Here is a 12,465-nt window from a genome sequence, read left to right as displayed (position 1 = left end):
TTTTTTCATGTGGGACAGGGGTCTCACAATACATCTATACTATATATAAAAAAAATAGCACATTAGTGGTCTCTTGGTATGCTCACTTTTAATTTTTTTTTAAAAAAAAAACCACCAAAAAATTATCAAATTGCAAAAAAAGTAATTTAAAATTAAAATCAAATACTTGAAAAATATAAATTTATATTATATACACACATAACATAATATTTGTATATAACATTATACACATAATATTTGTATATAACATTATACACGCAATGCATGTGCGGTGCAGCTAATAATTATTTATACAAAAGAGTAAGATTTGTGCGTGTGGTAATGACTTGATTAGCAAACGAATTTCCCAAAGACACCCCCAACAACCCTTTATTGTATTTTTTCTTTTCAAGCAAATTTAATTGGAAGGTTTAATTTTATTTTACCAATCTAATCACATGTATCTAACATATTTATATCTATAGAAATTTTCAACTGCCCAACCAATGATGCACAATTCGTCCCCGACCATTAAAATCTGGTATCGTGTTTTAGTTATGCGAAAAATTAAAAAAACAACTAAAACCCGGTACCGAGTTTTAGTGGTCGGAAACAAAGTAAAAAAATATTATCGATCGGCTGAAAAATCCTCTTCATATCTAATAATTTCCCACTAATGGTGACGAAACATAAATTGGGCGAAAATAGGTTCGCCTTCATACCATATTTCCATTTTCCGAAAGAAATAATTAGGTAAATTATTAATTTGGCCGTTTTTTTCCCCCTTATTAACTATTTCATCTCTTTAACTATAATCATAATTTGTATTTAACCCTATAATATAATTACATTTTATTGTTTACTTTTAATTTATTATTTTTACCATATTTCCTTTTTCCAAGGAAATAAATAGGTAGAATGACAATATATCTATATACTACAATTATATACACTATAGAAAATATTAATTTGGCCTTTTTTTTCCCTTAATCGTATTAACTATTTCATATCTTTAACAATAATACTAATTTGTATTTAACCCTATAAAGTATAATCTAAATACATTTTATTTATTTATTTTTTTTACCATATTTCCATTTTTCCAAGGATATAAATAGATAGAATAACAATATATCTATACTAAGATTATATAATCTATAGAAAATATTAATCTGGCCTTTTATTTTCCCTCTTAATCTCTTATGATTTATAATCTAATTACATTTTATTGTTAATTTAAATTTTTTAATGCTCGTCTCGTAATTCTATTTATATGTTTATTGCAACGAAAATCACTTCAAATTTTACTTCTTTAAAATAATTCATTATATATATTTTTATATATATATATATATAACTAAATTTGCCTGAAAACCTGCTTCAAACAAATTTTGAAAAAAACAATGTATATGTAAAATCTTCAATAAATGCTATAATAATAATAATAATAATAATAATAATAATAATAATAATAATAATAAATTTATAAGATTTCTCAAATACGTATAAAATGTTTAGTAAATGATATAATGTACCTAATTTTTAATTAAAATTTAGAAAGATTATAGAGTTTAGGAGGTCCAATTTTCTTAAAATATACTTTATGTTAGAAGGCAAGAGATAATAATTAATTGTACGTGATATTCATTAAAATTGGAGTGTCAATTCAAAGTTCCTAGTCCAACCTAAGTCCAAAGCTTTAAGTTCAAATGTGAACCTAAAACCAAGCAAAGAGCGTTAGAGGAACCAGGAGGATGTCTAGACGTAGGCGCTCCGACGCATAAGTCAGAGACGCGAACAAATAAGAAAAAGAAGAGCTTCGGCGCCCCTCGAAATGAAAGTAAATGAGTAGCAAATGAAGTGAACAAACCAGATATTTATAGAAAAAATGTAGAAGACCACACATATTTTGTAGGAGACCACGGGAGTGTTACTCACGCGCTTGTTCATCCGAAACTCTCCCTTCTAGGCGGTTCAAAGTGTGACCTCGCCCTTGAGGCGAGGCTAAATTTAAGAGTTCGCTCACCTCAGATAAGCTCTACCCTATCTAGTCTCATTATCATCCTCAACTCCTCGGCTCATCCCCATCTTCTCACCTTCCCACCTCCTATGCTCCTCAACTTCTAGATTCATTCTTAGCTCCTTAGCAACTGCTCACCTTCCATATTCTCAAGTTCATTCATAACTCATTAGCCACCTCTTATCTCATATTCACCCTTGTCACCACCCTTGGCTCCAACTCCAACATGTCTCGCCTCCACCACCTACTCTTATGGGCCGATCTTACCACTTAGGGCTAGATTCGAGCCTTGTTTCTTGGCTATGGACTCCAGTCGGACCTAAGCACGTAATGAGCCCAATTGTGGGATATCAGTATGAAACATTTTGAAAGAATGGAATGTAGCATTACAAGCAGTAAAATTTGATTCATTTTGAAATATGTACATTATATATGAGAGTAAATCTCTTGTGAAACTGTCTCACAGGCATGTATCATCTATACTATATTTTTAAAATTGAGACATTAATGTCATGGACCGTCTAACCAACGTCAAATATACCATAATTTAATTTCATTACTATATCAAGCATGAAAGAAATTTTTGGCGTGTTGGTATGTCCTTTTAATTTTTGTCATTTGATAGGTATTTAATTGTGAAGATGTCATATCTACTATCCTTTTTTCCCTATGGTAAATGTTTATATACGTAAACATCATTTTTTATTTTTTATTTCACCATTTATTTTTCATTTTTTGTTTTTTTTTAAATTGGACTGTAAAAACATGCAACATGTGCATCTGAGTACTAGTTTGAGATAATGCTTAAATGGATATAACAATCTTGTATGTTAAACTAACTTATTATCTTGGTAGTGTGGAAGTTTTACTAAAAAAAAAAGAATACAAAAAAATCTACAAAAATCAAAATTTTTTAAAAACAAATATTTTTCAAATAATTCAAATTTTTTTGTCATTGTCAATGAATAAATTTGATTAAATAACGTTAATTAGTTTGTAAAACATGTTAAATAAATTTATATCAAATTTTTAATTAAGATACATATAATGTGTTGGGTTCAGAAATACAAACAATATTGATTTTGATGATAACAAAATTTGTTATTATGTTTCTAACATATTTATTAAATTATATATTTGGTAGATCAATAGTTGGAAGTTTTGATAAGCTGGAACTCAAATTTAGTCAAGCTGAAATGCTAGCTCAGTAGATTGTTTCTAACATATCTCGTAACTCAGTGAGTCCAATGACCAGACGCTAAGACAGCTGAAAAACCAACGTAAAACTATACAAGTCATATTTCAGACTAGATCAATTAGTTTGGATGTTATCTATATGCTATATATGGTTGTCTCAATATCAAGCTGGATGCAACTGATACAACAACCAGATAAAAAATACTAGCTCTGATATTTTTGTTATATCTTCCAGATATGTTATCCAAATATAACGAGTTAGTATGCGTTACGAATCTAATAAAACGATCTACAACTCATCTTTACAAGTCAGAGTCTGAATCGGAGCTTAAAAATTGATAAGTCATGATGAAGTTTCTGGTCTTGCAGAGGATGAATAAAAAGTTCAAGTATGTATACAGTTTTGTTTTTCGAGGATATATCCATCGTACAAACTCGAAATTGAGAGATTTTAGAGTATTTGGAAATTCAAGACAAATTAATACAACTTTTGTGTTCATTACTTTGCCAAAAAATTAGTGAGTCAATGATTATAATCAAGTGAACAAATCAGGTCAATTTAGACCAAACCAGCTCGAATTGGACCAACTCAATTATGGACCAGATCAGTTTGAATGGACCAGATCAGTTCGAACAGACTAGATCAAAATTTGACCAGACCATATCAGTCAACCAGCTCAGTCAAATCAGTCCAATGAACAGTAAAATTAGCTCAACTTAAGAAATTGCCAACAACTCAATACGATCGTTTCAACAATAGAAATCGTATAAAAACTTTTCAAATGTTCATATCATTCTTGAAGGCCATAAATAAAACAATTTGAAGATCATTTACATGCTTTTTAAGGAGATTAAAAGCATGGGTAGATTATAAAATAAAAACAAGCTAAAATGAGAGCAAGCCTGAAAAAGTAAGGTGTGAGGAACAAGAAGAGAGATTATGTTTCAATGTTAAATCCCCCACACCAAATAAAGTTTGTAGAACACTCTTTCATTTTAAATTATTGAAGAATACAATCATACATCATTTGAAGAATCTCACTCACACAAAAAAATATGTGTTTCATAGAATAATCGAGTGAGAGTCTTTGCACAAAGACGTTAAAGAATGTGTCGATGGTTGTTGACTTGTTGTCAAGAACATTGAGAGTATACTAGGAGTTCTAATCGAGAGACTGACATCGGTTGGATCGGGATTGTACAACGGGTTTATATAATTCAAAGTCTTCCAGGAAGATGTAAAAGATTCAGCATTCGAACTTTCATAAACAAATTTGTGTTTCTTTACTTTATTGCATAGAATTGTTGTTGTTGTTGTTTTGTATTGCATTGTTGAAGCATTTTATGTGTTTGATAAAATACAAAATATTGCATACAAAGTATTTGATAAAATGTTTCAAACAAACTGTTTTTATAATTTCAAATTGCATTCTTTTCAAACGATTTCTAAAATGTTTAATCGGTTTTTAGAGGGATTGTTTTTAGTGTCTTTCGCTCGGTTTGAAAATCAAACTTTATATAATCTCTCGATACTCGGTTCATTTTTGAACATTTCTAAAACGAGCTATTGTAGCTCAAAATATTATTAAGTGTATATTCATCCTCTCTACACACTTTTCGATCATAACATGATAACGATTTATGAAAAGTCAATATAATATACCAAATATTCAGGATGACACATCTTTTAAAAAGTTCGAAAATATAATATTGTTTAAAAATATATTTATTTAATATGATAGAGGGTAATGATGATTTAATATATAAAAGCAATACAAAAAACTCAAAACCATGACCGAAATTAAATGAAATAATATTATCAATGTAGATGTTTGATGTAGTTTATATTTTTAGGTTGGTCGAGCCATAACATTGGTTATGTTAGGCAAAACTTATATTATCATACATATATATGAACACAAAAAAATTAACTGAAATTAAAAATTAGTGATAATATTCGATCAAATTTCAAATTTGAACTAAAAATCGATACATAATCATATATAGATTTATAAAAATTGTTACATTATTATGAACACAAAAATTTTAGCTATTGATAACATCATATCAAATTTCAAACAAAAAATGGTATATCATCATATATAGCATTCATTAAAATTTTCACATATATATGGAAACAAAAAAATTGACCTGAAATTAAAAAGTAGTTAATATACTATCAAATATTAAAATTTGAACAAAAAATTGACAAATTATCAAATATATAATCTATGCAATTTTTCACATATATATGGAAGCAAAAAATTTAACTAAAATTGAAAAGTATTAATAAAATATGATTTAATTTTAAATTTCGAATAAAAAATGATATATTATCATATATAAACTTTATGAAAATGTTCACAGTTCAAATATATACGGGTCAAAAAACTAGGTGAAGTTAAAATTATTGATAACATTCGATCAAATTTTAAATTTTGAACCAAAAATTGATGCATCATCTTATATTAACATTTATGTAATTTTTCATATATATACTTGGTATAAAAATTTAAAAGTAGTTATAACATATGATCAAATTTAAAATTTTGAAACGAAACGGGTACATTATAATATACAACATTTATGGACTTTTCACATAAATGGACAAAACAACAAAAATTAGATTATCCGATCAAATTTCATTTTGAACCGAAAATTGGTACATCATCGTATGTATAATTATGGAAATGTTAACATATATGTGGACAAAAAAATTTAACTGAAATTAAAAAATAATGATATCATCCGATCAAATTTCAAATTTTAAAAAAAAAAATGATCTATTATCACATTGCATTTATGAAAATTTTCCACATATATATACACAAAAAAAATTAACTGAAATAAAAAAAAATGATTATATTTTTTTTTATCATTTTCAAATTTAAAACAAAAATACTTTCATTATCACATATAACATTTATGAAAGTTGACATATGGACACAAGAAAATAAATGAAATTAAAATTGGTGATAACATTCAATTAAACTTCAATTAACTAGAAAATTTATACATAGTCAAAATATGACATTGAAAAAAATTTAACACACACATACATATATATATATATATATATATGAACACAAAAAATTAATCAAAATTAAAAATTAATGATAATATTCGATCAAATTTCAAATTTTAGACTAAAAATTTGTACATTATCGTATATAGTATTTATAAATTTTTTCATATATATATGTATGCAAAAAATTAAATTAAATAAAAAATAATAATAAAATTTGATCAAATTTCAAATTTGAATAAAAAATAGGTACGTGATCATGTATACATTTAAATTTTTATCAATAAGTATAATATAATATCTCGCACAACATAGAAATAAGATACTAGTATAATATAATAGAAACATTCTACAAAAATTAATGATCATTATTGTCAAATAATAAAATGATAAACATGTGATTAAATTTAATTTTTTTTGACAAAGTGATTAAATTTAATTTTCACTACATAAATGATAAAATCGCGGGGATAAAAAATAAAATATAATAAAAATGACCCAAAACAATTTTTTTTCACCTTGTTGATGATAATATAATAAAAATAAAAACATAATTAATGTAACGGCGGTGGTAACTCGTAATTGAAACGAAAGGAGGGGCTAATTTAGTAAATGCGACAGCGACGCCAACTACGTACGTGGTGCACGGCGTGCCTAAAATGAGATTTAAATACACTTGATAAAGAATTTGAGATCCGAATATTTATATGCTTCCCGATAATACGTACGTACATAACCTACATACATGTTCACAGTTCACCGGTACAAAAGCCCATACTTGGAGAGAGGAAAAATCTGACTTCTCATTTCACCTAACCATAGGCTCCAATCTCGGAAATATTCAGTCAAACGGTAACTTCTTCGATTTAATTTTTGCAAGATTTATTCATGCTTTGCTTTTGTGTGCTGTGTGTTTTGTATTTCATTTCGTTGTGGTTTTTTTTTTTAAAAAAATTTTGTTTCGGTTTGTTTAGCTAGATCCGAAGACAGTGAAGAATTTGAGTTGCGGTTGTTGTGGTGAATTCGGATTCATTTATGTTCGAGGTATGCGTGAGGTTTAATGAAACGAGTGTTGATCTGCGTAGATTCTGGTGGTTATGGAGAAGATCTAAAATTCTGGTTGCTTGATGTGTTGTAAGTTTTAGTGTTCTCAGCTGCTGATTTGTTTAGATCCGTGAGTTAGTTTGGGTTATTTTTGAGATTACTTGACAGACGAGAAATAGATTGAGTTAATTCAGTGTACAGTTGAATTCAATGGAAACTCTGGTAGTTTCACATCAAAGAAATCAGCATCGGGATTATGGTAGAAACCGTGGTCATACTGCTTCTAACTTTGGGTCGTTTGGATCTCCGCCTTCTAGTGGCTTTCGTGGCATCAATTGCCGGACATTCCATTCGGAAACTGGGTCACGTCCTACGCCGTTGAAATCTTGCTCAATGATCCCAGTTATCAATAGGGCATTTTCTGCTTCTTTTTCACCCAGAACCCCTCCTTCAGCTGTTTATAAGCAAAAAAACAACCCTAAAAGTAACGCAAAAAGCATCTCGATTCCGGTTCCAATAAAGATTGAGTTTGGAAATGAGGAGCGGTCATTTGGAGATCAATTGCATTTCTCCGAGCGTTGGGCTGGGCCTGCATATTCCAATTCACCTCCCCCAAGTTCTTTACCCATGCCTAAGTTTTCCCTAAGGCCAAAAAGAACAGTTTCCCTTGACTTGCCTTCCTCAGCCTCTAAGATCGATTTGCGCCCTATAGCAAAATCTGCACCTGCTTCCCCAACAAGGGAGCGGAGACCCTTCCCAAGCGATCTGTGTGGACCTTCGGATTCTGCGACATCGACACTCCGTCGCATGCTAAATCTTGATATCTCTGATGAATGAAGAAGTATCTGGGGCGGTCTGTGCTTTTGTAAATAAATAAACTTTCGTACTTTTAGAGTAGTGTATTTCATGTTTTAGAAATAAAGCCCGTTGACAGGAGTAACTTGTTAGTTCTAGACTTCTAGTGTTTTGAGATTCTACTTAGTGATGGTTGTGGCTGTTCAAGAGCAAGTGATGGTTGGTTGGTCAGCTATTTCTGGATATCTTTGGAGGTTGATGTTGGATTTATTAATGAGTTTGGTTGGCAGACATTGATAATATGGGAAAGGCAAGATCTTTTAAGGGAAAGGGCAGGATTTTAGATGTCAAGCTGGTGTAGAACAGTGATGGATATAATGAACTCAGTTTCGTATTTGCTTTCAAACGAGTATATGTATAACTTTGAGGAGACTGCATGTTATTGGATGGGCGACGGTTGAGCTTTCCAATGTGACTTTCTCTCAGGATTATTTATTGTTATTCCCCTCCTTTTCAGTTCATATTAATATTAATTTCTTTCCTTCCGCTTGCAACCATGATTTCGTTTTACAGCCTTCTTACCTGTAACTTTAGGACCTGTTTTTTAGTTTCAGCCCACATAAGTATCTTTTGATTTTTCCCTTCATCCAAATTCTGAGGTCGTAGGTTTTCTTTCTTGTTTCTATATCCTTCTCTCCTGTTTCTGTTTTGTGTGAGATTAGATCCTTAACTTCTGTAGTTCTGTATCTTTGTTATGCAAAGATGTCTTCTGCCCCTCTCTATCTTTTCTGGTTTTTTGAAAGAAAAAAGGTGAGGAAAGTAGGGACAAGTTAATCTTTGTGCTTGTAGCATTCGCTAAGTCTTGATCCAAATTTCGATATGCGTCACCTATATATCTTTGTTGAGAATGAGGTATATCAGATCCTTTTCATCATAATTCCATTTGTCATTGGGAATTGTTGATCATACTCAGCGGTTGGTTCTCAGGTAATTGTTTCAACAATTTTACAGAATATTTTTTTTCTCGATGTGTTGCATGTCCGGGCTTACACCTTTTTTCCTTGTTTTTGCCAGTTTATTCTGATCAAAGAATGGGCTGAAGAACTGTGCCAGTAGCTATCCTATCGCTTATCTTTGTAGCCATATTTATGAGTTTGTTCTGGTTTTTCAGTTGTCTTGTATCGAGTCTTTGTATCTGAAGTCTGAAGATGATCTATCATCTATCTATTATCTGGATATGCAGTTTGATTTAGTCCGTATTGTAATAATTTTGGACGCATGTTTCAAAGGACTTCACTTCCCAGCTTGTATTTTTCTTGTCCAATTTGATACTAACGGTTGCCTATCGTGTATGACTGTAGATGCACATCTCGCCTGTTGTTAACCGTTTATTTGTATTACAAAGATATACTAGAGAAACAATCAGACTTCACTAAAACAGGTAAAAACCGAGAAATGAGAGCAGATTGGTACAGGGTTGCTCTCGTGCATATGGAATCAGATTATGCATTTCCAGAAACAATATTTATATTTGTGAGAAAATTGTATATGAGATATAAGATTTGTTTTTTGTTTAGGTAGTCTAGTGTTGGGTACTCGCATTGATCAGTCATTGGATGGACTTCTTTGTGTAAAAATCAATTCCTTTTGAAGATGCTCAGTTTATCATAAAGCGACAAAGAGAAGCAAAGAAAATGTCGAAGCTACATGTATGTGAATAGCATAATCTATGTGGATTCTTCATTTGTTCTTGACAACTCCTTTCATGGCTACAAAAGCTTCCTCTCCCCTCGTACAAATTTATTCTCTGTTAACAGCTGTCAATGTCTCAAATATTGAAGCAAAGAAACTGATGTTTGGGGCTGGAAACAAAAATTTTCGTACAATTCAGAGCACTTAAACTTTTAACGCAACACGTATCCTTGCAAGCACAAGGAATAAGCATTCCCAAGATACAAGGATTGTAGCAACATATCATTTGAAGGACGTGTCTTGTCCCGTGTCATCAAACATTCCGAAACAACAATTTGAAATTTCAAAAAAAAAAATTATAAATAAATTCCATATGATTTGAGCAAATCAACCTTTGCCCCCTATTCCTCACATGTCTGCAATCAAGCATTCATTATTCAATAAACTTTTGGTGTCAAAAACCTGTTAGTTCAATCATCTTTGCTTTGTTCAGCAGACAAGAAATCCAGGGATTCAGATTCCAAAACACTGCTTTCGAAGCCATTTTCCATTTTCTTGATACCAAACAATTCAGGATCATTATCGCAGCAGCTCTCCACAATGCAATCATCGAATATATGAGTTGTTTTTGGGTTAGGTCCATGAGATATCACACAAGTATAATCTTCACACATCTCCATTTCTTTCAGAGAAAGCTGCCTCGAAAATTCCCTCACCGGGGTGCTGGAAGACGGGCTAAACACCTTAGACTCACGAGTCTTGATTCCGAAATCACCCAGAGAATCAGGTGATTCGGGTGGGGATTTTGTGCTGGGAATTTCAACATTAAGCTTTGCTCCAAATAGAACCATTCTGGTTACTGGTTTGGAGATTTTTTCATCAGTTTTTTGTTCGTTTATGGAGTCAACCAAGGCAAGTCCTAAGGCTTTTGGCTCTAGCTTAACCCCTGAACCTTTGCTGATGATTTCAGGCAATGAGGATAGGGTACTTGACAAGTTTTTTCCTGACAAAATTGTATGGACAAAATCGGGTGAATTCTGGGGGTCAAGAACCGAACTTGGACTGTCTACAGTATTTTCTGAATCTGAAATGATTTTGGACAGAAGCCCATTGAAAAATCTTGGAGAACCCAAGTAAGATGGTGTTTGTTTTTTGGTCTCAGTAGAAGGGAATGAGTTTTGGTCAGCCATCAAAGCTTTGTTTCAAGGTCACAATTCTTGATCTGTTCCTCAGCATGAACAATCAATCCATTCACTAAAATTTCACTCAAGATTCTGCAAAGTAACTGTAAAATATTCCAAGATATAGTTCAAGAAGCACCTATGACCAATCACCCATACTGGATCAAAAATTAAAGGGAAAAAAAGAAACTTTTTTACAAATAAAGATCAGCAGCAAACCTGGAATCTGTGACTTTATTCACTCCATGACTGATTCCTGAAGCAGCACATGAAAAATGGGACAGACTTCAACTTTTTCTCTGTAAGAAGTTGGGATTTTTTAATTATTAAATCTGTGAAAAAGTCGAGCAAACTTTGAATCTCATGAGCTTCCATTTTTAGAACAGTGATAGATGAATGGAAGAAAGGCCCAATCCTGTTTCCCTTTTCTCTGTTATGTGGTTGGATTGATATAACCTTAACTTATTCATCATCATAAGACCATTGAAAGAGAGAACAAATTCAAGAGGCTATGCTTTGGTTTGGTGATCAATCAGATTCAGCAAACAGATGCTATTTTAGGATTTTTAAGGTTCATTACTGCTACTGAGTTTCAGGGAATCTGAAAAAAAAACTAAGAGAGAAAAAGAAGCCAATATAGATTTTTTTATGTGGCATTTTAAAGGCTTATAATGCCAAATATTGATTTATATTATTACTATATTAAAATATTTTCGATCTTATATAAATTTTGAAAATGTTCAAAATCGAAGTTTTTTTTAACCTAATAAACAAATAATTCCTTCATATCAATTAAATTGATCTAAACCATCCAATTTGCAAAATACTCTGGTATAATATAAATTTTTTTTGAGTGGTTGTGGAGAATTATTTCAACTGGTTCTTGGATTGTAGTATTTGTTTTGTTGAGAAAAATAATAAAAAATATAATTGCGCAAGTCATTTTCTTGATGCACCCCATTCACATGCATATTATTATATTAATTATATATGTGCAACTTTAAGCTCTAGAGTCAAGATTGTAAATGTGATTTTTTTTTTTTTTTTAAAAGGATTGTAAATGTGAATATTCCCACTTACAATAATTGAACAAACCATTACTCCATTGATTCTTTTTTAATCTAACAGCACTTTTGCATATGATTAAACTCACGGGTACTTCTTTAATTAATCTAAACACAATTAATCAATAATATATTCATTAAAAAAGTTTTTAATGGATTTTATTTTAAATGATGAAACATTTTTAAAATTATATTATATATGATTCGAAATGTGCAGTATTAAATGAAAAAGTAGGCTAAGTCAAAGACTGGTAATTTCAATTATGACAAATCAATTATTTGCAGATAAACGTCCATGTAAATTGAAGATTAATTGCCAATGAATTCTTGTGATGTAAGACTAGAAAATGATGCTTTACCTAAAACCACACGCCAATCATCAAATACATAACAGTTTCTGATACATTAAATCAAACATAACTTAAGAAGGTTTAGAATAATGTTATGACCGATTATTTAATACAAATA

General features: G+C 30.7%; 1 protein-coding gene and 1 long non-coding RNA gene across 3 annotated transcripts; one reads left to right on the top strand and one right to left on the bottom strand.

The window, feature by feature from the left end:
- The first annotated feature begins 6,955 nt into the window (after positions 1–6,955).
- Positions 6,956–9,370, top strand: LOC140874577 (uncharacterized). Its single transcript, XR_012148149.1, has 3 exons — positions 6,956–7,073; positions 7,196–9,047; positions 9,135–9,370. It is a non-coding gene; the product is annotated as an uncharacterized lncRNA (long non-coding RNA).
- Positions 9,371–9,473: 103 nt separating this feature from the next.
- Positions 9,474–11,591, bottom strand: LOC140874576 (FCS-Like Zinc finger 8-like). 2 transcript variants are annotated; one of them, XM_073277881.1, is made up of 2 exons: positions 11,153–11,591; positions 9,474–11,037 (listed from the first exon to the last, which is right to left on the bottom strand). In XM_073277881.1, the coding sequence occupies exon 2, from the start codon at positions 10,940–10,942 to the stop codon at positions 10,223–10,225; it is 720 nt and encodes a 239-aa protein (XP_073133982.1). In that variant the 5' UTR covers positions 10,943–11,037; positions 11,153–11,591; the 3' UTR covers positions 9,474–10,222. The 2 variants fall into 2 exon arrangements, with proteins under 2 accessions (XP_073133982.1, XP_073133983.1); XM_073277882.1 differs by having other exon boundaries at positions 9,474–10,974.
- Positions 11,592–12,465: the final 874 nt, after the last annotated feature.

The sequence above is a fragment of the Henckelia pumila genome, chromosome 1, assembly GCF_033568475.1.
Source record: "Henckelia pumila isolate YLH828 chromosome 1, ASM3356847v2, whole genome shotgun sequence".
In the NCBI taxonomy this organism is placed as follows: domain Eukaryota; kingdom Viridiplantae; phylum Streptophyta; class Magnoliopsida; order Lamiales; family Gesneriaceae; genus Henckelia; species Henckelia pumila.
The sequence above is the reverse complement of the archived record's forward strand: the minus strand, read 5'-3'. Positions and strand labels throughout refer to the sequence as shown.

Excerpts from the sequence above, each read along its gene's own strand:
- LOC140874576 (XM_073277881.1), bottom strand. The coding sequence starts at position 10,942 with ATGGCTGACCAAAACTCATTCCCTTCTACTGAGACCAAAAAACAAACA.